General features: G+C 37.8%; 1 protein-coding gene across 6 annotated transcripts; it reads right to left on the bottom strand.

Annotated features, from left to right (window-relative positions):
- Positions 1 to 1763: 1763 nt before the first annotated feature.
- On the bottom strand, positions 1764 to 22553 carry LOC137977692 (neurocalcin homolog). 6 transcript variants are annotated; one of them, XR_011117864.1, is made up of 4 exons: positions 22454 to 22521; positions 18006 to 18214; positions 9058 to 11534; positions 8235 to 9000 (listed from the first exon to the last, which is right to left on the bottom strand). XR_011117864.1 is itself a non-coding variant. In XM_068824994.1 (3 exons), exon 3 carries the CDS (start codon positions 11516 to 11518, stop codon positions 10949 to 10951), a length of 570 nt encoding a protein of 189 aa, XP_068681095.1. In that variant the 5' UTR covers positions 11519 to 11534; positions 18006 to 18214; positions 22454 to 22521; the 3' UTR covers positions 8235 to 10948. The 6 variants fall into 6 exon arrangements, 4 of the variants coding, with proteins under 4 accessions (XP_068681094.1, XP_068681093.1, XP_068681095.1 ...); XR_011117865.1 differs by lacking the exon at positions 18006 to 18214 and having other exon boundaries at positions 22454 to 22513; XM_068824994.1 differs by having other exon boundaries at positions 8235 to 11534.
- Positions 22554 to 23975: the final 1422 nt, after the last annotated feature.

Here is a 23975-nt window from a genome sequence, read left to right as displayed (position 1 = left end):
TTTGAGTATGGTGTCCTTGGTCCGCGACTTTTCCGAACATGATGTTGCCGCCTGTTTCCTCGTTAACTAAAATACCACCAAAAACAAATGTGTCCGATGGTTTCTTCATTATAATTCTTTCTCATGACGAAATTTCGGCTTTCCTGCTATCGGTGATTGTGCGGAATTCAAGTTTGCTGACAGGTGTGTTAATTTGACTTTCTAGAAAGTCCATACTTTGCGGCTCCGTAACCGATCGTGACTAAAACACCACACGAGTACATACGAGTAAAATACGAGTACGCAAGACTAAATACGGTAATATACAGGTTATTTAACAATTATTCCATAGGCGCGCGTTGGATATGAGATGGTAAATAGCCAACGAGGCGCGTAGCGCCGAGTTGGCTATAACCAGACTCATATCCAACAAGCGCGAATGGAATAATTGTTTTATTAAATTCCTTCAACTCCAAAAATTTGGAAGTACGAAATACGAGCGGAAAAAGCGAGCAAATCCGAGCGAGATCGAAAAAAACTTGATGAGAACTGATGCGATGTTGTCAGACAGACGCAGGCTCATCACAAAAACATTTATTACCTTGTCGCGTACTTCTAAACGTCGGAATTGATCCAAACTTTCCACAAAAAAAAGTTTTTTTTTGCCTTTTTGGCTTTATTCAAAGAGAAATTTCGCTTTCCGGCGAAAACATTTTTAGTTTAGCAACGCTTAACGCAATCATTTACCATATAAGGTCAAACCGAGGTATATGAGCTGATAACCGAGATTGAGTGAACCAATCAGAGCACGCGAAATGTATTATCCGAGGTTGAGAATTTAATAAATACGAATACATTGGTTACATACCAATGCATAGGCGCAATAAACATGAAATGGACCATTTTTTCATTTCTACTTATTGCGCGGGTCCTGTCTTGCATACACACGCGCCCGTACCACCCACATGCGTACCACACACAAAGACTAAAGAAGAGTCCAGAGTACAGCTTCGAGCAGAAACGTTAACTGTGCAAGAATATGTGAAACCAATCGGCATTGGTGAGTAAATTGATGTGTAAAAATTAGGTATTTTAAAATCAATTTCAAGGCATAAAGCACATAATATCGATTTTGAGTAAAGTAATTTCGTGTATACTTCTAGCAAAAGGCAAATTATATGTTTGCTTGCATGCTAAAATATCTTTTAAAAAAATATTTTATCCTCTATAGCTTAAAACGAAGACTTGTTGAAGAGAATTTGATAGAAAATACTTCTGAAATTCATATATTGAAACTACCACTGGAAACAAGTCTAAAGTCTAAAAAACATCCGGACTTGAACGGAACCTGTCAAGCATCTGGGAGCTTCTTTTATTTCCCGTTGGAAAACCCTCATCATTCCGTGCCCGCTTCCCGGACTCGACGTCATATCTGGGAGGAGTAAATTTGATCTCTCCTCTTCTCCGAGAGGCAAGGTACTTCGGCTTGCCCCTCTCATTAGAAACCAAGATTACAACGAATCTGCTTTAATTCGATTTTGAATCCTCTCTTTGTCTAAAAGAAAATTTCAAGTTGCCGTTTGCGGTGTGTATCGACCAATGTCGGAAAATCTCATTAGGACAAATACAAGTCAAGCTAAGTCCCCAAACAGACGAAACTTACCGTGTCAGGAATATTTGCTTTCTTATTCCATAGCTGTTCTTCAGGGAGGCGTTTCTACCGCTTCCCAGGGAATAGGGCAGGGGCAGGATCCCAAGGGGGGAACAGGGAGGTGTCTTCACACTTTGACGAGACCCAAAACCTTTATTTCACATAAATTTACAACAAAAGTAGCTGCCAAACAGATAGGCACCAACGTTGCTGGTTATACAAGGGAAATTCTTCGCCGTAAGGTTAAATGGTTGATTTGGTCACCGAAGCACTGAATTTAACATGGATTTCTCTTGCACACTTTAGTTCAGAAAGCGGACTACTTATAAAGTTGTGGCAACTTGAAAACGTTTTTTTTTTTGGCAGTCGAGGCTCAACTTATAACTACATGCTATGGAATTCAAGGGAAGATTAAATTGTTTTGAAAATCTAGCTCAAGGAAAATTGTATTGTGCTGTGTTCACCAGATCAGCTTGATGCGGGATCGCATTGAAGCAAACGGACAATCGACGGATCACTTTTGGCGCCTTCTATGAATTCTTCAAGGGAGAGTTTACCGTCCACGTTTTTATCCATTTGGGAAAAAATCTTATCCACTCTCTTTTCCGGCGTGCTCTCGTCTTCTGGCATTTTCATGACGGATCCTACCATCTTGTAGATCGCTCTCACAATCTCCAGCATTTCTTCCTTGGTGATGTAGCCATTTTTGTCCTTGTCATACATGCTGAAAGCCCATTTAAGCTTCTTTTCCAAGGTGCCACGAGAAGTCACCGACAAGGCGCAGATAAACTCGCGGAAATCGATGGTGCCGTCATCGTTTTCATCAAACGTGCGAAATACGTGCTCTGCAAACTTTGACGCGTCGCCGTACGGGAAGAAGTTGCCATAGATTTTCTTAAACTCTTCAACCGTTAGGTGACCGCTGGGACAATCTTTGAGGAAGCCTTTATACCATTCTTGTAGTTCCTGCTCGTTAAATTCCGTTTGCTGTTTCAAGTCGGAGAGCTGTTCGGGCTTCAGTTTGCTGTTTTGCTTTCCCATGTTCCGTCTTTTGTGAGCTTAGTACACCATCTGTTGGACCAAATCAAAGAAAAGCCATCTTAGTTGTTTTGATGTCAAGCCGACATTTGTACGTACAGGGGTGGAGATAAGTGTTGACAACAAAATTCATGAAGTAAACGGTGGTGTTGTGCGCTTTCCCTAAACTCTGGAATCTTACCTTTTGCGCTAAACTTCAAGTATGAAAAGTAAAGTAGAATAATATCAAAGTTTCTTACTGCTGACGCTTTGGAGTAAACATTCAAAAAAGGTAACAAAAAGTAACAAAGCGCCATCCATTTGTCGACTGATTTCTGAATGTCATTGCTCTATAACCTTCAATCCCACTCGTTTTAGTTTTCAGTAAACAAATGTCACTTGTCTTACCAATGACGTCATTCGATGATTCAATCTAAAACGCGGTATAGACCCTATGCAAAAATGGCTGCCTTTAAATTATTCTTTTGTTCATATTCAAAATAGCCCAACTAACCTCGTTCGGGATAACAAATTCCTTAGAATTTTTGTCTCAAAAACGAGGTTAGTTGGGCTATTTTGAATATGAACAAAAGAATAATTTAAAGGGAGCCATTTTTGCATAGGGTCTATCTTTGCGATGGTTTAGGCTCAACTGTCGTCATCTTTCAACATGGATTTGTAAAGTTTGACGAATTGGCGGTTGGCGTAAAGGGGGAGATTCCGAAGAATTATGAAAAGCGCATAGTAAAGCTTGAGGGTGCAGTTCAAGTAACATGGTGCACAAAAAAACTGCTTGTAAGGGCGTCACAATTTGCTTACCGTACTCAACAAATTATTAAGGAGTTTAAGAAATGACAACGGCTACGGCAACGACAACGCAAAAAAGCAGTAATATTATTGGTTAAAATAACCAAAATGATCGTGCTGCACGTGCGGCACGCTTTTTTGAACCTTTCTCTCCCGTACTCGTCAAAACTACTACGTGGAAAGACCAAATTTAAGGTTTTGACGACAACGTGGACAAACTACAGTAAATCTTTCAGTCTCACTCTTTACTTCAAATCCGTCCGTACCAATCCAGTTATAGGACACGTCGCCCATATTTTATAAATATAAACAAGATGGAATAATCATGAAATACTTAGGAAAGCCCAAACTGATATTTTGAAGTGACGTTTTCTTCGCCGTAGCCGTCGTGGTATCTTAAACTCCCTATTATTGGACCTTAAGATCTACGACGGCAACTTCAAGGAAAACGTCACCTCAAAAATATCACTTTGCTTATCATAAGTCTTTCGCGGTTATTCTATCTCGTTCACTTCTTACAATTCGGGTGAAGTATCGTAAAAATAAATTGGTACGAGCAGTTACAAAGTTAAAATGGAGAATGAAAGATTCTCTGTTGCATGCTTACGTTGTCGTCAAAACCTCAAATTTGGTAATTACACGTCGTCGTTATGCAGAATACCGCAAGAATCCGTCCTAAAAATCCGTGCTGCACGTGCAGCGCGATTATTTATGCTCTTTTAACCAATGATATCATTGTTTTGCGCCGTTGTTGTTGCCGTCGCCGTCGTAAAATCTTAAAGAGCGTTTTCATTCACGTGACCAGCAGCCATATTGGATTACTAAAACAAAAGAAAGTATTTGCATAAAAATAGAGTTCAATTCCAGGAGGATTAGTTTGGTACACCATCATGGCTGCCATTCCGCTGTTTTGGAACACCAACATGGCCGCCGTGACATTATGTGAAAACGCTCGATCACCGTCTCCATATAAGACAAATTAGCCAATATCAAAATTACCATAATACTCTTTGTTTGTCCCTCAAAAATTTTGCATTTATAAGCATTGCTTCCAGTTTCTCTTGGGACCATTATAAGTACCAAGAGAAAATAAAAACAATGCTTATGCAAAATTTTGGAGGGACAAACAAATAGTATTATGGCATTTTCACATTGGCTAATTAGCAAATAATAAGCACCAACAAGAACAAATAAAGAGTAAGGGAAGAGTCGGTATTTGCGAATTTCTTAGACGTTTCTTCTTTCCCGGCGGAAAAGGTAGCCGGTTTCCTATTATCGCAACTCTATACGTCAAAAAAAACCAAAGGACTTTTCTCATTCTTTCAAGCGATTTTTTTTGCTGGAGCGTTCTTCCAATACTAGAACATACTATCTTCACTCAACGTTTATGTTCTTAAGCATTGACGGACAGCTCGGCTGTTAACTTGAGGAAACGGGTCTATTCATTTTGAAACCATTTGGCTGGAACGTTTGACTTTCTTCTGTTTGAGCTCCTTGTATTCAAATCAGAGCGTTTCCTATTCAGCTTTTGTTCTATTAGTCTACACTACATGGAAAATAATCTTGCTTATCAGTTCACGTGAAGTTTGTCACACTCAAGAACGTAAGCATTATGTAAGCCCATGCACACGTGAAATTCGTCTTGTTAAACACTGGTCCTCAGAGGCCGCGACAACCTCGTTCCCAGGGAATCTTTGTCGACAATGGAGACCCTGGGAACGAGGTTGAGGCCACGATTCTTTTGGTCAGCGATCAGAAGAGTTTCGAAATAAAAGCAGCTCCAGTGAGGGTCAATTTTTGTAACCATTGGCAACATTCTTGTCCCCAGAGCATCTTTTAATTTACGGCTTTGAGCCACTACTGCTTCAAATTTTCGAGACAGCAGAAGAACCGAGATTTAATGATTCGCCGTAGTTGTCCGTTCCACTGGCTAAACGTTCGACCGAACAACAACGCTAAGCGACCTTCAGTATTACGCTCAACCCAGAAAACTACTTTCAGTAGCTTTTAGTGAATATCATTCCTGGAACAATTTCGTATCGTTTGGCCACCCCGAATTTTTGTCAAAACATGCACGGACCATGCTTAAAGGCGGGTAACGAACTGTGAGAACAAGATTGAACAAAAGCTTGTTTTCCAGGAGATTTGCTCCGCGCAAAAATCAACCGTATGTATCACTTTGCCGGGAACATTCTTCCAATGCAAACGTCTGAGTGCAGGATACAGTCTCTTACAAAATTAAGGTATACTTCAACAAAACACTGAAAACTCCATTACTGTTTTACACGCGTAGCTCTATATTTAAAATTCACAGTAAAGACAAATAATTCAATACAACCTTTTCGCCTTTTTTTCTACTTGAAATAATAAACACAAGGGTGTCTCTAAACCTCTTGTAACTGAATCCGTTGTCGAGAGCTTTCCAAAAACCGTGACTACCTTGCTTTCCAAAATCAATCACCAACATAAATAAATAAATACCAATCTAGCGATATTCGTTTGATTGAACAGATCTTCTCCACGTCACCTTATATTCTAAAGCTCATAAACAAAAGGCTTCTATCTCTATTTTCTCTTGTAAAAAAGCGCGGGCTAAAATGACAAGAAATAGCACGCGTAACGGTTTAAGACCATTATAATGCAGCAGCCATGAGGCGCTTTCCAATGCTCTATTAAAATTTCAAACGCAAATAATCTTGTGACGGCCAGCATCAAAAGATGAGCTTCTAGTACATTCTCTCAGCTACTTGATATACAAATTCACAGAGGTATCTTGCCGACGTAGCTTTCCCGGCGGGGCAGGTTTAAATTTTGCTTTTCTTGAAAGAAGACAACATTATAAAAGTATACGCTCAGTCAATAATACTGTTTGAAGTCTTCATCCAGTAGACTGCGCATCGCACTGAAGCAAACGGACTATGGATGGGTCGCTCTTAGCGCCTTCGATAAATTCAGCGAGTGACAGTTTGCCGTCCAAGTTTTTATCCATTTGTCTAAAGATCTTTTCCGTCCGTTTCTCCGGCGTGCTCTCGTCTTCTGGCATTTTCATGACAGAGCCAACCATCTTATATATCGCTTTGACAATTTCAAGCATTTCTTGTCTCGAAATGTAGCCATTGCCGTCTAGATCGTACATGCTGAAAGCCCACTTGAGTTTCTGGTCCAGTTTTCCACGCGACGTCACCGACAAAGCACAGATAAACTCGCGGAAATCGATCGAACCGTCACCATTGGTATCGAACGTGCGAAAAACGTGCTCCGCGAACTTCGACGCGTCACCATAGGGGAAGAAGTTACCGTAGATTTTCTTGAACTCCTCAACTGTGAGAAGCCCACTGGGGCAGTCTTTGAGAAAACCTTTGTACCACTCTTGTAATTCACTGTCTGTAAACTCTGTATGTTCTCTGAGGTCAGCCAGTACCTCGGGCTTCAGTTTACTGTTTTGTTTACCCATGGCTTCTAAACTCTCACCGCAAACAACCTAAAAAAGGGCGCGTAACTCAGTAAATCTCTCGTACAATTGTGGACCAGTACAACTGTATGACGCACGCTAAAACCCCAGAGCACGTGGTCTTGTGGTGGGCTTAATCTCCATGGAGACGTGTCGGGCGTCGGCCGTGAGATGGATTAGCAGTAGATGTAGGATTATGTAGCAAGCGGCGACTGGGTTTATATGAGCTGATGTTATCCAATAACAGGAAGCGGTGAATGATTAAAGGTCTCTACGGATTAGCAAATGTTACGTCTTCTCAAGTTCAATCTGCGAAGCAAACTAGTCTAACTTCCCAACTAAAATGCTAGTTCATAAATACTGTGTGGATCAAGGAGATATTTCAAATTCCATGACCGAAGGCAAGAGGCATATCTCCCGGAGGCCACGTGCTCTAGGTACCTACCCAAAATTGGCAATAGAGCGATTTTCAATTGAGTATCGAAAGTAATTAGCGAATTACTTTGGTTTTGCATTTTTTCACTCAGTGATTGGTTCAAAGTTCTCGCGCCACTTTTTCAACCAATCACAAGTGAGACCAAAACCAATCGTGTCTTGCACGTGCACATTTTCCCGCGCTTTGTGTCGGCTACGTGTAATTACTTTGAGTTTTGATTGGTTTACTCGATTGTCTCCGTCCTTTTTGATTGGCCAAAGTAATTACTTTGGTTTTGGTTTTACGACACTCGATTGAAACTAGCTCTAACTACCATCCATGATTTGATTGGTTTACAAACGTCATCCTGCCTACACCGACTGGTTCTAAACTAAGGGAAGTTTTCTTGACATAAAAGCAGAGCTATCACTGTTTTTTGGGGTGCTTCGGAGGATTCTTTCGTCAACTAAGGGTTTTGAACAAAAAAGCCAGTCGCAGACTGACTAACTGCAGGCATTACATGCTTGTGTTGAATAAAGCACTATATATCTTTTTGCGGTCATAAACATGCCTCAGAAATTTTTATAAATGAATTAACTACGGGAAAAACTAAAAATAAAAACCCTGGAGCACCTCTGTATTACACCTTTCTTTGCACAAAATAAATCTTTCAAACGCAGAAAGATTTGGAGGATCTGTCAAAAGCATGTAATACTGCCACCGATAAGCCTTTTGCGCCACACAAAAGGGGCTGGCAGACTTCATGCTACGAAGAGCAGTCAGTCCAACGTAAGTAAGTTCATGTTGAGGAATTTTACGTTGGATAGAAAATTAAACTTGAGGAATCTCAAAATGTACTTCTTGTTCCACATCGCATAAAAATGAAAACCAAGGCGAATCAACAGTCTTCTGCCTTCACATTGAACGATAATAGTTTTATTTACAAATCTGTACACAAGGCATATTTGCCTAAAATCGATCTTTTAAAGAGTTCAATGTAAGAATTCGATGCTTTCACGCAACTTACATTTTAACACCACAGAGAATTAACAGAACTGGTTTTACAAGTACAGCAATGACTTATTAATTGAACCAGTAACTTTAAAAGTACATTACAATGAAACTCTTTTTTTTCGATTTTCGTGAGCTACTAATTTGAAGCACAATACATTCACATGATAAGGGATATATCTAGATGCACGATAATAGCTTAACATGAGATCCTCTCACTTTGTAAAAAATAAATTCACATGATAAGGAATATATATCAGGGGTCATAACAATCGGTTAAAAAGACATCCACCTACTTTGGCTGTGAATCTGATACTTATTTTCCATTATTCACTACTTGCACAAATCCCAAAAAAACCTTGCACAGGCCTTGTTTTCTCTTGGGACATCTTCACGTCCCAGGAGAAATTGCAAACAACGATTAGGCAAATTTCTTTTTTTTCTTTTTTTTTTTCTTTTTTGGGGGGGGGGGGGAGGGGGTAAAAGACGTGTATTACGGGATTGTACAAGTAGTGAATTCACTTCAACTTTGTCTTAACATCTTGTACCATAAAACCCCCCAAAAAATCAATGAACATGAAAACTCAAGTTAGCCCCTTGACTTCCAGGATTGATTATTAGTATGTAACTTAGTTTATTATCGGCTAAAGGGTGTCATCTTGACATAGCCTGCGAGCAGGCTCTCTCTCCTCGGAGGGCCTGCTCGCAGGCTAATCTTGACATAACACCAAATTCTCATGACCAGCCAACAAAGAACTCTACAGAAGTAGTTGGGAGAATTAACTTTTAGAACATGGGAGTTTAAAGGTGAATAAGTAATTTACAATATTTGTATCACTTTCTTAGCACATCAGACTCTCAAAATGTGAAAGAATGCCACTTTGTTAACAAGACATTTTCAAATTTCTGTACTTGGACAGTTTAAATGGCTTCTTATGCATTATAACTGATCACACCATCAAACTATTGAGTCTAACTGCTCGAAAAATCTGTCCCCAGTTGTCCAAAGATAGCTTTATCCAGTGGATAAGTCACTATCCAGAGCATTAAACATCCTTTCCTTTACGTCAAACCACGGCCATGGCTTTCATAAACGCCTTTCCTTAGATGTGCTTAGAGTGCAGATATTTAGGGTTATGCAAGCAAATACTGAAATATTTTGTCGGATAATGCCTCATCCACTGGAAAAAGTTATTCAGCTTTTGAACACAACTAGGGCCCACCTCCTGTTTTCCCTTTGATTTGCCTAATCAGCAAGAACAGATATTCGTAAAGATATAAAGTTGGTGGTACATCTTAGTGGGTATTTACACGTACACGAGACCGGGACCAACGCAGACCAGTATGACTTTTTTGCAACCATTTACATGAAACCGGAACAAAGTGCTTGGTGCCTGGTTTCAGGCCCAAATGCTAATGTTTTGTCAAATAAATAATTATATGGCTGACCCAAAAGCATACAGGCTTGAAATTTCTGGACCCGGTCTGAGATTTGTTGTCATTCACATGATAACAGTGCAAACTCAGACCCGCACGACAGTTTCTCGTCTCAGTCTAGAAACCGAGACAAAGTCAGACCAGTCTTCATTTTCAGGCCAGTCTCATGTAAACGAAAAAAGAAGAAATATATGGAGGCCAATACAAACTCACGCCCGTTTGAGTTCATCCTGGTCTCAGAAAAGTGGTGGCACATCTGCACATGGCAAATGTCAGAGCTATATAAATGCTCAGCCATAATTACATACATTTTTGTGACACTGTATACTTGGCATATGGGGGATGCTCCTTTTTTCTAAAAAAAAAGTCAAATCCTCACTGTGCACAGTGAAGATATTATTTCATCTTTCACGTGCGAGGACATAGCTGTCGTCATGGCAACTAACACGATTAGCCAAGAAAAAGCAAGTTTTCCCTTCCTTGTAAAATACTTTCGTGTTGTAATATAATTTTTCTCGACTACATTCTCATTTTTATGACTCAATTTGACAAATTATAATGACTAATTTTCCATAACTGTTGATGACCACTTTTTTCCATTTCAGAAACGGATTAAACAAATAACTGCTTTTAATCTGGACATTTCATCAACATCTACATGTATATAATAAACAGAACATTACAGGGTAGCTTGGGGATACAAATTTTATCTTATTGTGCTGGGAGATACTATACTATCAGCACTATTAGATAAAATTCGTATCCCCACGTACAATGCAGCCAAGTACACGTAGTATCCTCTATATACCATGGTAACTGTCACGAATGATAAGGTATTAGGTTTCCAAAGGTCGATTTACACGGTACGATTTTTGTGGCATACAACAAGCTTACAACAGCCTTGATTTACGATTGTCGCAACATTTTAAAACATGTTTGAAAATGCTACGACATTTTTTCTTACATATGTCTGTCGTAAACTTGTCGCAAGCGACAAAAATCGTACTGTGTAAATCAGCTTTAATACTTGTAAAATTAGAATAATAAAGACTGTATCATAGTCAAACATTACCTTTATACCTATTCATCTTGCATAGGGACCCATTGCCACAGGGTGTGGCTTTGAATTTGGCTAGGAAGGGGCATGTATACACGATAATTTTTTTCACAACAAATAGTCTTATTGTGTTGTATCACACTGTAGCAAACGAACAATCGAGGGGTCACTCTTTGCACCCTCGATAAACTCTTCTAATGACAGCATCCCATCTTCATTTGTATCCATTTGAGTAAAAATTTTCTCAGTTCGTTTTTCTGGTGTACTTTCGTCGTCTGGCATCTTCATAACATTGCCCACCATCTTATAGATTGCTTTTACAATCTCCAACATTTCATCTTTTGAGATGTAGCCATTTCCATCCATGTCGTACATGCTGAAAGCCCATCTCAATTTCTGATCCAGTTTCCCTCGAGATGTCACAGACAAAGCACACATGAATTCACGAAAGTCAATGCTGCCGTCATCATTCTTGTCAAATGTGCGGAAGACATGCTCAGCAAACCTCGAGGCATCACCATGAGGGAAAAAGTTGCTGTAGATTTTTTTGAACTCATCTACAGTAAGATGTCCACTTGGGCAGTCCTTCAGAAAGCCTCTGTACCACTCTTTGAGTTCTGCTTCAGAGAACTCAGTTTCTCGTTTTAAGTCAGCCAGCACCTCAGGTTTGAGTTTACTGTTGTGTTTTCCCATTATTCTAAGTATGATTCTAAGAACAAAGAAAACATAAACACTGTCAAACCCAAGTTCAGTTTGGCCTTCAAAATTTTGGATGACAGAAAGATGGGTTCTTCACACTTAAAATGAGTGCCATTTTTGTTACGATCAAATCATTAACGTCTCAAGGTTTTATGGCTGACCGGCAACTGGGAAGACTGCATATCAACTCAAATCAAAGGTTGCTTTTCGCTAAAAGCAGGAAATTTGAGTACAAAGAGATAAATAATCTTATTCAAATCAGTGTAAAGAACCAACAAACTCAAACATACATAATGCCAGGTCTCTGAATGTAAACTGGACAATAATTGCAGAAGGCTGAACTTAAACCACAAGATTGGGCAGGTATTATCATACATTGGTTCTAAGGTATTCAAAAATCAAATTCAAATTTAAGAAAACCGAAATATTTTAAGCGGTAAAATGTCATCATTTTACTTTGATAATCAAATTATTCTTTAAACTTAGTTTGATGTCACACTTATCCACAAGCGCGAATACCTAAAACATTACATTTCAGAGTCAATTTTTTTAAATTTATCAGGTAACAAACTTACTTATTTAGTTCTCAGTTTCTTTCAATGTTTTGTTGTGCAGCAAATTGAGTACTCGGTTGGTTTATAATAATATTTATAAACTGTTTTAATATACTCTCTCTTTTCTTGGAATTTACATGGATGGTAACAAATCCATTCCAACCAACACGTCTGCCGATGTGTGGGACAACGCGTTACCATCCCTGAATATATGCGCAAAGAAGCTAACATTAACAAAATAACACAAGCAGACAATCACCTGAAAAGCAAAGCTGTAGCTAAACTATTAATTATGTAAATCTTCTAGCGAATGACACTGTTTTTGTCCACCTTATCAAATGCAAAAGACAAAAAAAAAAACCGATAAGACTTAAAGGGAGATTTCTTGTCTACTCTCAGCAAGTGGCATCCATGGTTTTATTCATGTATATCTAATATTGAAATCTTGCCCTCCTCAACTTGTTTATGATAGGATGTTAATGATAAACTATTGCAGTTTGTATTCTTTTTTTTTAATAAAACATGCTTATTTCAACATTCTCATAATGGACTCATATGGTAGACATCCAGGAAACTCAGTGCTAAAAGTCTATTAAATTTATTTATTTATTCTGGTGGCCAAAAACCTACATTCTTGGCAGATATCTTATCCTAAGCTTAGGGGCTTCAATAAACATTGACGTCAGTGACTGGGTCGAGTGGAGTACTTTTTATTGTTTGCAATGATTGTATTCTCCGTCGCCAACTTGCGAGTCAACGATCGCTAGACGTTTTAATTGGGGAGGCAGAATATAATATAAGCTTAGTAGCTCCTCTTAGACCTCCTTGCCACCTATGTAATTCACTTTTAACTTGATTTCTTTTTTCTGTGGCAGAAATAAATAAAAGTATGGTACTTAAATAAAAATAACCAGCAGTTGTCATTGTCAAAATGAACTTGACTCTTAGTTTGAAAGAACCTGTCTTCTGAAATTACTTCAGTTTGGGATAAAAGTAGCCAACTTCTCTGAATAAGTTACCCATGGTTTTTGTCACCCAGGTAAGAAACTGGATGTTTAAATAGAGTCCATAAGTGTGAACATTATGGGATTCTTTGGGTATTATGAAAGAACAACATCCAAAAGGTCTACTCACCAAAAAGCAGCATTTCAGGGCAAATTGTCTTTGAGATATTAGCCCAGTTATGCTCTGATGGCACCATATATACAAATCCTTCTAAATTTAGAAGGATTTGTATGGTATCATCAGAGAAAAATAGGACTAGTATCTCTGAGACAATTTGCCCCACATGGCTAGTTTTTGGCAAGTTACTATGCCCTTTAGATGTTGTTCTCTCAAATTAACATCCCAACAAATCCCATACTTTCAAAAATTTAATTTTTATGACATCGCCACTTTAGAACTCTACTTCTTAAGTGAAAGACAGCACACTAGATGGCACTATAAAAGTATATTGTTCCATGATCATCCCTTCACATGGATACTTGAGATACTTAACTAGGTTGCAACTTAATTGTTTCTTAAGATTTTTTTCCTTTTTAAGTACAAACACAAAGATTCAAATATTATAATTAACATTTTTAGTTGCAGGAAGTCAAGATTTCATTTTAGGTAGTGAAATAGTGCTAAGACTGAAATTATTGTTGAAGCAAAACAAGATAGTAAAATTTTGCTTTAAATTCGATTAAATATTCTGATGAGCTACAATTATTTATATATAATATCAAATCCAAAATATTGAATGACTTCCCCAATATCTACAAACTGTAGAATGTTTTTACTTCTCTTGTTACAAATATCTGACACTTCATCACATTAAAAGCATCTCATACACTCTTAAATTAATGGGAGTAGTCTGCACTGGCAAACACAAACAGTTGTAAATGGGATACACCATGTTGGATATTGTATTAGCAACGAACTTTACGTTGTCTAAGTAAAGGTCTGTCAAAAACAAAAAAAGTTGTTGACCATTATGGCTGCCTAGCTTAAAAAAACCTCTTAAAATCTCTTCCACAAAGTCCAGCCAGTACACAGAATAACAAACTTAACATTGAAAATGTGAATGACAATACAAGGGTTTGCATGACAGCTGTTAAACCCATAAACAACAAGCCTACAGTACGATTTTTCAACATCCTGAAAGAACAAAACATTTAAGTCTAAAATACCAGTGACTAATAGCATTAACAAAATGAAGTTTTACATTTAAAGCATGTTTCTTGTAAGAAAGGATTGCATCACATCAAGATAAAAGATGGTAATAGTAGCTCTTATTATAACAAGCTCTTAATTTAAGGAAACACAACTTACAGCTTCCTGTTATTTATCCTTTTAGATGTCCAAATAGCACAGTTATCAACTTACATATTCATACATGCCCAAAGGTATACTTTCAGAACATGGCTTTTTGGAAGTTCTCATTGTGTTTAACATCTTGAATATTACAATGTAATTTATTCTCTCTTTCACTACGAATTTCTCTCATTTATGTACCACAACTGATAAACAGGCTGAACATCAAGCAAACTGTCATTTTTTAAATAAACAAAGCCACTATTCCAATCTAAATGCCAAGAATTTTAGTGTGATACTTTTGTATAATTCAAAAATTTTCAGTGAACCAAAAATGATAATTATGGCAAAAAGATTCTTGATCAATAAACTAATTTTTCCGGCAAATTAAAGTAACTGTAGGGATTGCCAGCCCTGATTCAGGGGATAATATCATGAAAAAGGCAAAACTGACCAGAAATTCCAAATTAAGCCAAGACTGCATTAATAATTTCACCTTCCATTAGTTGAAAGATCAGCTTATTTTGCAATTTTTTGTAATGTACATGTACTTTCCTAACAGAACCAGGCATAAACTGAATCTGCTTAAAATGATGGTAAGGTGAAGTCAAAAAGAGAAATTTCTGAAAGGAAAGCACTTTCTACCATAGAATCAAGAGAGGGTTATCATTGTGAATGTCAATCAAACCTTGTAGCTACCATTATTAATTCTTTCAATTTAAAACTCAGGGTCATAGAATGTAAATTTTAGATTTCTAATAGTCACTTAACAAAAAGACGTGTTTAGAGCGAGTTTCAATTGAGTGTCGTAAAACCAAAACCAAAGCAATTACTTTGGCCAATCCAAAAGCGCAGAGACAATCCAGTAAACCAATCAAAACTCGAAGTAATTACATGTGGCCGACACAAAGCACGGGAAAATGTGCACGCGTGAGCAACGATTGGTTTTGGTTTCAATTCTGATTGGTTGAAAAAATGGCGCGAGAACTTTGAACCAATCACTGAGTGAAGTAATGCAAAACCAAAGCAATTAGCTAATTACTTTCGACACTCAATTGAAAGCCGCTCTGATACAATGAAAACCAAATGGGGCTGCGACTGTCCTTGGACCACATGGTTCGGCAGAGATTCAAGGCCAAAAAACAATGCAAGGTGCAGCTACATGTAGATGCTACCTAGGGACCTTAGAGCAGTTTTCAACTGAGTGTCGAAAGTAATAAGTGAGTTGCTTTGGTTTTGCAGTACTTCACTCAGTGATTGGTTCAAAGTTCTTGTGCCACTTTTTCAACCAATCAGAAGTGAGACCAAAAGCAGCCATGGCTCGCATGAGCACATTTTCCCATGCTGTGGGTTGGCTACATGTAATTACTTTGAGTTTTGATTGGTTTACTGGATTGTCTCCGGTCTTTTTGATTAACCAAAATAATAACTTTGGTTTTGGTTTTACAACACTCGATTGAAACTCGCTCCAAGCAAGGACAACAACGACACCTATGAGAACGCCATAAACGAAAACAATGGCTCTTCATGCACTGAGCATGCACACACATGTATTACAATTTGAACCTGACAATGTAAATTGGTCAAATAATGAGGTTTTGTGGAGGGAATGAACACCTGTTGAAAATTTTCCTCTTTCACTCTATACAGTGCATTACTGGCAATTTTATTCCTGAGACGTTGGTACACACATTCTAAGCCACACGACTAGGTCAATAATGTGAAGTTATAGTTTCAGGACTATTTTGTAGCCACAACATTGTCATGCAAACAGTGGGTGGGTTTATTTATGTGTCAAATAATTTTATAAAGAAATGACGACTGTGAGAGGTGGCCTATACATTTAGTATCATTCTTCCAAAAAACTACTAACATGTACCAACTCTAACCAATTGCAAATGTCATTACAAAGGCAGCATGTCGACATTTCAGTTCTTGGTACAGTCACCCATAACATGTTTTGACCACTTGGTCCAAGGGACCATATGTGTGCCATCATTATTATTGGGCCGTTTTCTATGGCAAAGCCCGCTTAACCTCAGCATGTTTGCATGACCACCAAGACATCATGACTGCCATATCGTTGCTCCAAACTAATTCTCTGGGCACAAAGCTATATTCTTAAGCAAATGATTTCTATACATGTACGTTTGGATAAATAACAGGCTGATTATCGTGGGAATGAAATCACTCCATCTGAGACCGTATCTGTTAACTGTTAGCCTGTGGTATCCATCAAAGGGTCACCTTATTAACTTTCTTTCCATTACCCAAGGTCTGAAAATAACTTTCTAAAGCTGTAGCAAGTAGAGAACAAATATTTCCAGTCACTGAACACAATGAAATCGAGTGCCCAAACCTTTCCTCTAAGGTACAGAGCATGAAAAAGTTTTAGCAAAACCACTACATGTCATGATCTGCCTTTTTTTCATACCAGGGCTCCTTGCCACTCAAAGTCCTTACTTTGTTGATTTACACACTGTAGCTGATGCAATGTGCTCTTTGTTCATTTTTTCTGTTGTCAAAGAATATATCCATTTAACGCTTCTCTCATTTCATAACAACTCACTTGAAGAAATTCCTTAAAACTCTCAACTAGGCAATCAAACATCTTTTCATCTGTAACCCATGCTATCAATGATATCTTGAAGTAAATATATTCTTGAGCCACATCTTCATCGCCTGAGTTGAGGAAATTTAGCGAAGTTTGCAAACTGCACCAAAATGTGACTTCTATTATTGAATATTCATGTCCAAAAGTGCCAATACGTGTACATTGTGTGTGCATTTCTGATGTGCTCGAGATGATCATGCCCATCAGAGGGAACTACTCCTAAACAACATGGCACACAAATAAACAGGAATTATTTACAAATTTTCCAAAATTTACCTCAATTTTGATCCCAAACGGATTCCCAAGAGGATAAACAATCGGCAGGGCAAGTCAGGTTTCAAGAAAAACCAGTACATGTAATATTCAATTCGTACTCAAAACAGACTAGACCGAATCATGGTCACTCATTGACAGAAGGCTTTGAAATTCTGGTCAAGAAGATTCAATTTTTAGAAGCCATATGAGCAGTCCGTCACTATTTCAGACCCTGTTACCCTTCTTGTCATTCCACTGCCATTTAAACAAAATTTATTCAACCAAATACATTACAAATTTAGAATCTTGTCTGTGTTAATTACATTTAGTGTGAAAATAATTTTATCTCATTCCACAACGGGGTGATTAGAGACAACAATATTCCCAGATTTACTTGACAACCACTTTATGAACACAGGTATATAATGTAACTTAAGTAAAGCCTGAACTTCTACATTTTAAATTTTAAACATATGTACATTGTATGTTTATGTTTACCCGGTAAAAGTTTATGAGCATGAAAGCAACCAGAGTTTTGCAAGCACAAAGACTTTAATACTACCATACAAGAAAATGCTTTTGCAGTAACATTTGCATTTCAACGAGGTTAAAAAGGCCTGGGTTAGCAGTTACCTTTTAGGAGGATTATAGAAGCAAGAAGAAGCAAGCAAAGAGTTTAAAAAAGAAAACCAATAAATTCAAAGTTGCAAACAAAATTAATGGCATTAAAAAACAAAATAAAATGAAATTGTATTGTACATACCAGTAGAATTCACATCAGGTTGGCTGTTACAACTTGCAAGTTGTCCACAAGGTAGACACCATAAAACAAAATACCAGTCTTCTGAGTGGTGATGTATATATAATTCTTCGACAGACTTGGTTTTCGGAGACGCTATGGGCACAAAACGCCTTCAAATCACACTTCAAAAAGCGCTGAGTTGTGACAAATCCAATGAAGCGTTCACTATACTGTAGATATGGCCGATACACAACGAATGCTCAGTCAGTTCAAAGGATGTAAGATGAAATTGCATTCTGCATTGCTGATAAAGTGATTGTCAGATTCATCAGGACAGATAAATTGAGTCATTAGTCATTAATCAAAGCAGCAAAACAAATAACTGACAACTATTGAGGCAATGAAAATAGAAAAAACTGCAAGGCTTGAATGGTCACAGTTTAGAACAAGCATTTCACTTCCGAGTCAGAGTCAAAATATAAGGCAAATTGCTTTTTCTTAAAGAAAATTAAATAAATCCAAGTTACGAGACATAATTAGCTCAACTTAACTATGTGCACAGCTGCACAGATGGATTGGAGTAAGAAAATGCAACTCTTCACTGTCAGATTTTGAGTTGCTAAGCAAAGGTTATTAAAAGAAATGTATGTTTCCTATAGAATAATAATATTTACTTCAAAAACACGTTTTTCAATCTTTGTACATACACACACTGCATTCAGCAGTTATCAAATTTATACGAGATTCAGCCAACTTCAATTACTGTTATCTTCTCCAATCCAAAACAAATCAGCCCCCTGGAGAATCCCAGATGAAAAACCTTTTTTATCTTCATTCAAGTTTCCAGATACTGTTTGCTATCTGATGGCAAATTTTGGTTCTGTGACTTTGAATATACTTTTTATTTAATGAGAAAATCTTGGCAGTGTATCATTTTCTGTAGCCCTCAGTAATGAAATTACCTTGTACAGATGTAAGCAGGAAGTGAGATAAACAGGTGATAACATCTCACACAAACTAGCAACCTCAGAGGCAAAGGACTGTCTTTCCATTTCGACAATAATAATCATTAATTTCTCAGGGTGTTATTGGCAAGATTCATGTTCATCCAAGATATGGAGTTGATCTCTTTTTTTAAAGGAAATATGTCATATTTTTCAAATGGATTTAACATAGTCACTTTAAATCAAAGAAAAAAGACTTGAGAACAATGTGAAACCACAAATATTTCACTCTAAATTTAACATGGCTTTGCACTGCCCTCAATGCCTGATAAAATTGACAATACTGCTTTGGCAAAATTTAACTGAATCAGTTATACACGACACAAACACCCAGTGGCCTTAGAAACGTTGCCCAAATTATTGTAGTGACTATTTCTGGAACTACTATTTAATTTAAATAGCCAAAACCTCATAAAACATTCATTATCTTCAGTTTTCAGAAACCAATGAAGGTTACAATTATTACATTGGTGTACAAATGATATTTCTTCTAGATTGCAGCCAGGTTAAAAACAGTATCCTTGATACTAATAAAAAGAATCAAAATTTCCGTATATTGAGTTTTCTGCTTACTATAAGCTGACCAACCTACGAACTGTGTGGGTGTCTAAATCTCAAACAATAGTTGAAAATTACCATTTTTTAATTGCAGTAGGCCAAAAGAGAATGTGAAATCTAGGACTCCCACAATCACTAGTCAAAATAATATTCTTAAAAACTGTATTCAGCCAAAATTCAGCGTCACGTTAAAAAGTTGAGATTTGCTGTTAATTTTCTTGAAACTGATGAAGAGTTTGTCCCAACAACTTATTGAAAAAGCATCCTTCCTGGAGCTGAAAATTACATGTATCATGTTCCAATGTCTTATACACTAAAACACCACAGTTTTTCAAGAGATGAAGGACTGTAAAAGTTTTAAGCAAAATCAAAGATGGGGCAGGAACAGGAAGAAGAGTTATGGCAAGATGAATTTATAGTTTCTTTCACAAACAGTAATACGCTGCCAGCAGTATCGACACTAAAGAATATCGTAAAATCTTGAGGCTTATACTGTTCAGTGTTCTAACAAGTACATGTAAAATTGTTTTTCTTTCAACCATGAAATGAAAAAGAAAGTATGGATGAAATATTTGATTTCACATGAACACTCGTGGCCACAGACCAAGTTACACCCATTGTAGCAACTGAATTGCTGACATTTTTTAAAAAAGATACTGAAAAATAAACAAGAACTAACGCAGAAGAAAGAAGTCGACTAGAATGACTGCGCTTTCCACAAAGTCTCCAGATTTACTCAGGAAAGCATTGCAAACAAGTCTGTGATTGAACTATCTTCAGAAATATAAGCATACAATTGGCCCAGTGCAGAAAACACTCAGACTCTCTGAATGAAAAAAAATTGCCACACCTACAACTCAAGAGCTGCTGGCAAGCAGACAATTTTTATATTATTTGGTACACAAACTGTTTGCTACTGAGAGTGTTTTGGATGACGATAATCATGTTAAAAAAGTTAAAACAAAAGCAATGAAAATATCCTATGAAGCACACAAAGCCACTGATGAAAGGATGTTATCGATCACAAAAAGTTCAAAAAATGACATCCGAAACAATGCCAACTTTGTTGAAGCCTTATGTCAACTTAGCATCAGCTTCAAAGAGATAAAAATTCCACAAACCTTACAGTATATTCAAACAACCAAATATCTATCTGCTGACACCAACGTTTTAAACAAAGGCAGCTAAATTTGATATTTGAATAAATTCTGCCGGCTCAGCTTACACAGAATAGAAGACTGATCGAAGTTTTTTTCTGTGCCAATACAATTTTACGACACATATCAACAAAAGCACGCAAGCATGGATCAACATTCACTGCTTTTGATCAAGAGACCCATTAAAAACTATTCCTTCTTCAACCTTATGCTACTCCTTTGTCTCCACAATTCTCTCTTTTCAGAAGGCAGGAAATATTGAGATCATCAGGACATCAATACCTATAATTGAACCGAAATCGGCCAAACGTTCCTCTTCTCGAGTGTCATTAAAGTTGGCATACAAGTTAAAAATACTAAGTACTTGTTTAATTCCAAAAAACAGCAGCAAAGCCTCGAGCCGCCATAATATTGAGAGCAGAGAAATCGTACTACGCGTGATGAATAATTTATGTCCAAGCGATTTTTGAAGAACTGAAATACGTTTACCACCTAGTACAATTCCAGGAGAAGACATAAATTCTCTCCTGAGAAAAGTATAACGCTTATGAAAGATTACAACGAAGGAGAGAGTAACTGTCATCGGTTTAAGCTCAAGACGAATCTCAAATTAAAATTGTTCTAAATGTTGCAATAATGTTAAATCCAGCCTTTTAAAGACAAAACATCTTCAGCCATCTTGAACACATCAAATATTCTACCAACAGAATAGCCGTTCTTTCAACATCCATAAGGTTTTCCTATCCAAACGAAACCTCTTGGCTTCAATCAGGGAATATTCTCAACGACTCAATTCATTTAACATGGCTTTTCTTATAAAAATTCTATAAGCTTATTAACACTACTGGCCTTCTCAAATGCAAGAATAAAAGGCCAGCGATATTTTTAAAGAAAAAAAGGTGTACACATTTTTAAATGCATAATGAACAGAATTTCGCGAGAAAACGATATTTTTTTTTGGTGCGTAGGAGGGAACAAAATCGCTGCTGAAATCAACAAACAAAATGTCCACGGATTTTCAAATTACAAACTCGAGCTTGATTTGAACGATGAGGCTTGATAATTACATCGCTGACACAAAATATTCGTTGCGATCAACACCCAAGAACATCAAATGAATTTTGTTTTTGGATAATCTAGTTAATTTTAGCAAAAGTGCTCAGTGGAAGCTCGCCAATTTGCAAGTGCGGAAGATTTAACTTGTCAAAAAACCTAAGGAGCGCCTCGCCAGGTTTTTACGATCAGTTCGTGGAAAGCTTATGCATCCGACCGGTTTGTATATCCAATGAAAACTTACAAAGGCCTTGGTCGTCATCGCAAGGGATTCCAAAAATAGTATAAGAAAGATTTGTAAATTGAATGCAGTTGCAGATGTGTAGAAGAGTCAAATTATGCTCAGGTTATCGTTCAATTTCTTGATACAAACTCAACACCGACGGAGATTTCGAACACGATTATCATCGCAAAATATCGCAAATGACCAGGAACGAAAGGGGAAATGTTATGTTACAGATTTTTTTCTGCGGATGGAGAGCGAACAACAACAAATAGCCGAATGCAGGTGGAGCAAAGTTTGTCCGCAAGTCGCTCCATCAGCAAACACTCGGGTTTGCGTAAAGGAAAACAAATGCGGACGAAATTGTCAAATTACCGGTGAGTATGATGTGTTCTCAATAGTTTTGTTACTTTATACTAGTACATAACGTTTGTATTCTTATCTATGATCAAAAATGAGAAAAAAAGTACTTACCAAACGAAAACTCCAACTGTTCAGCACAACCAACACACAGCACCTACAAGCAAACCGTGACTTATGACGTCACTAGTCTTATGACGCATGCGTAGTGATTTGATACTAACCCGCCTCACCCGGGAAAAAAAAAGCACCGCTGATCGCTGCAGTGGTCGGAAATACGCACTGTACGTCGCAAACTAGGGAACTTAAGACAAAGACAGGCGGTAAATAGCAGTGACAAGGCAGTATGACTGAGGTTTTGGAAATTAATATATTTCTGTTTCTACCGAGTCGATACCGATTCCACAGCAGTCACAGCAGGCCTGCTTGGCTGGCGGGAAGCATTAACTGAAAGTTTTTCAGCTGAATTCAAAACTTGTTTCCTTTTAAAAAAACCAAACAAATTGAAAAATATAGGTTATAAGTTGGAAAGGGACGTTTTCTTTTTCCGGACTTCAATCCAATAATTTTTAAATACTTTATTGGGAAGCGTTGCTAATATGTTTGAGCCATTGCATTTAGTTCCTCCATATCTACAGGTGTGAAACCGTCATGGTCCGACCAGCAATTATCACCAGACAACTTGATGCTTGTGACACCAAAGCATTCTCGTCACCAGAGCCTCGGATCGACCCAAGGCTCTGGGAAACTCTATGTAGGAGAACATGCGCTGTAGGGTTCTCGTAGCCAAAAATTGGCGATTTGAATCTTAAGGCGCCTGCTCAGTCCTCGTGCTAACATGAACGCACCAATTAGAGACGCTTTTGGTTGTTCTTCACGAAAACCAATGAGAAGACATTTTGCTTCAGGGCTTTCCAGAGCTCTTCTCTCCCTCAGTAAAGAGAAGAGCTCTGGGGTCGAGATTGACATCAAAGTTGACAGTACACATTACATCAGCGCATGAGTCATAGCTCGAGCGCTTAATAAGTCTTGGCAGAAGACAGTGACTTGATCTTGGCCCATCCGTTAGTTTACTGTATCATCAAAACTTAGCATACGTTTCCCGCCAAATAAGGCCAATGATTCTGGACCATCTAATAACCACAACGCCTCTGATTGGTCTGCAAAAAAAAAAAGCCGCACGAAGGTTGCTCCTGCTTAACGCAAAATCATGGCTCGTGTAAGGAACATAATGGCCGTGTTTTCACGAGCGGTTTTTCAGATTGCTTAGCGAACAACCGAAGATTCCGTGAAAACAGTTCCTTTCCCAGCTCGCTTAAGCGAGTTGGCAAATTTCAATAGAATTCTCATTAAATTTAAGCCGCCAAATCAGGTAGCTTAAGCGAGTTGTCAATTACTTTCGGCCGATGAGGAGTCGCTTTGGTTATTCAAATCGGAAATACAACAGAAGTGCTATTTTTATTATTGTATTGGCAAGTGCTCTCTCCTCATTTAATCTTACTCGTGAAAACTCGTATCATTTTTAAGTCGCTCAACGAAGTCTGCAAACAAACCACTTTCAGGAATGTAAGCGAGACAAGGGCTTTCGTGAAAACACGGCCAATATCACCACGTTTTTTTCTTGCAAAAATCTAGC

The sequence above is a fragment of the Montipora foliosa genome, chromosome 11, assembly GCF_036669935.1.
Source record: "Montipora foliosa isolate CH-2021 chromosome 11, ASM3666993v2, whole genome shotgun sequence".
In the NCBI taxonomy this organism is placed as follows: Eukaryota; Metazoa; Cnidaria; class Anthozoa; order Scleractinia; family Acroporidae; genus Montipora; species Montipora foliosa.
This window is presented reverse-complemented; position numbering and strand designations above follow the sequence as displayed.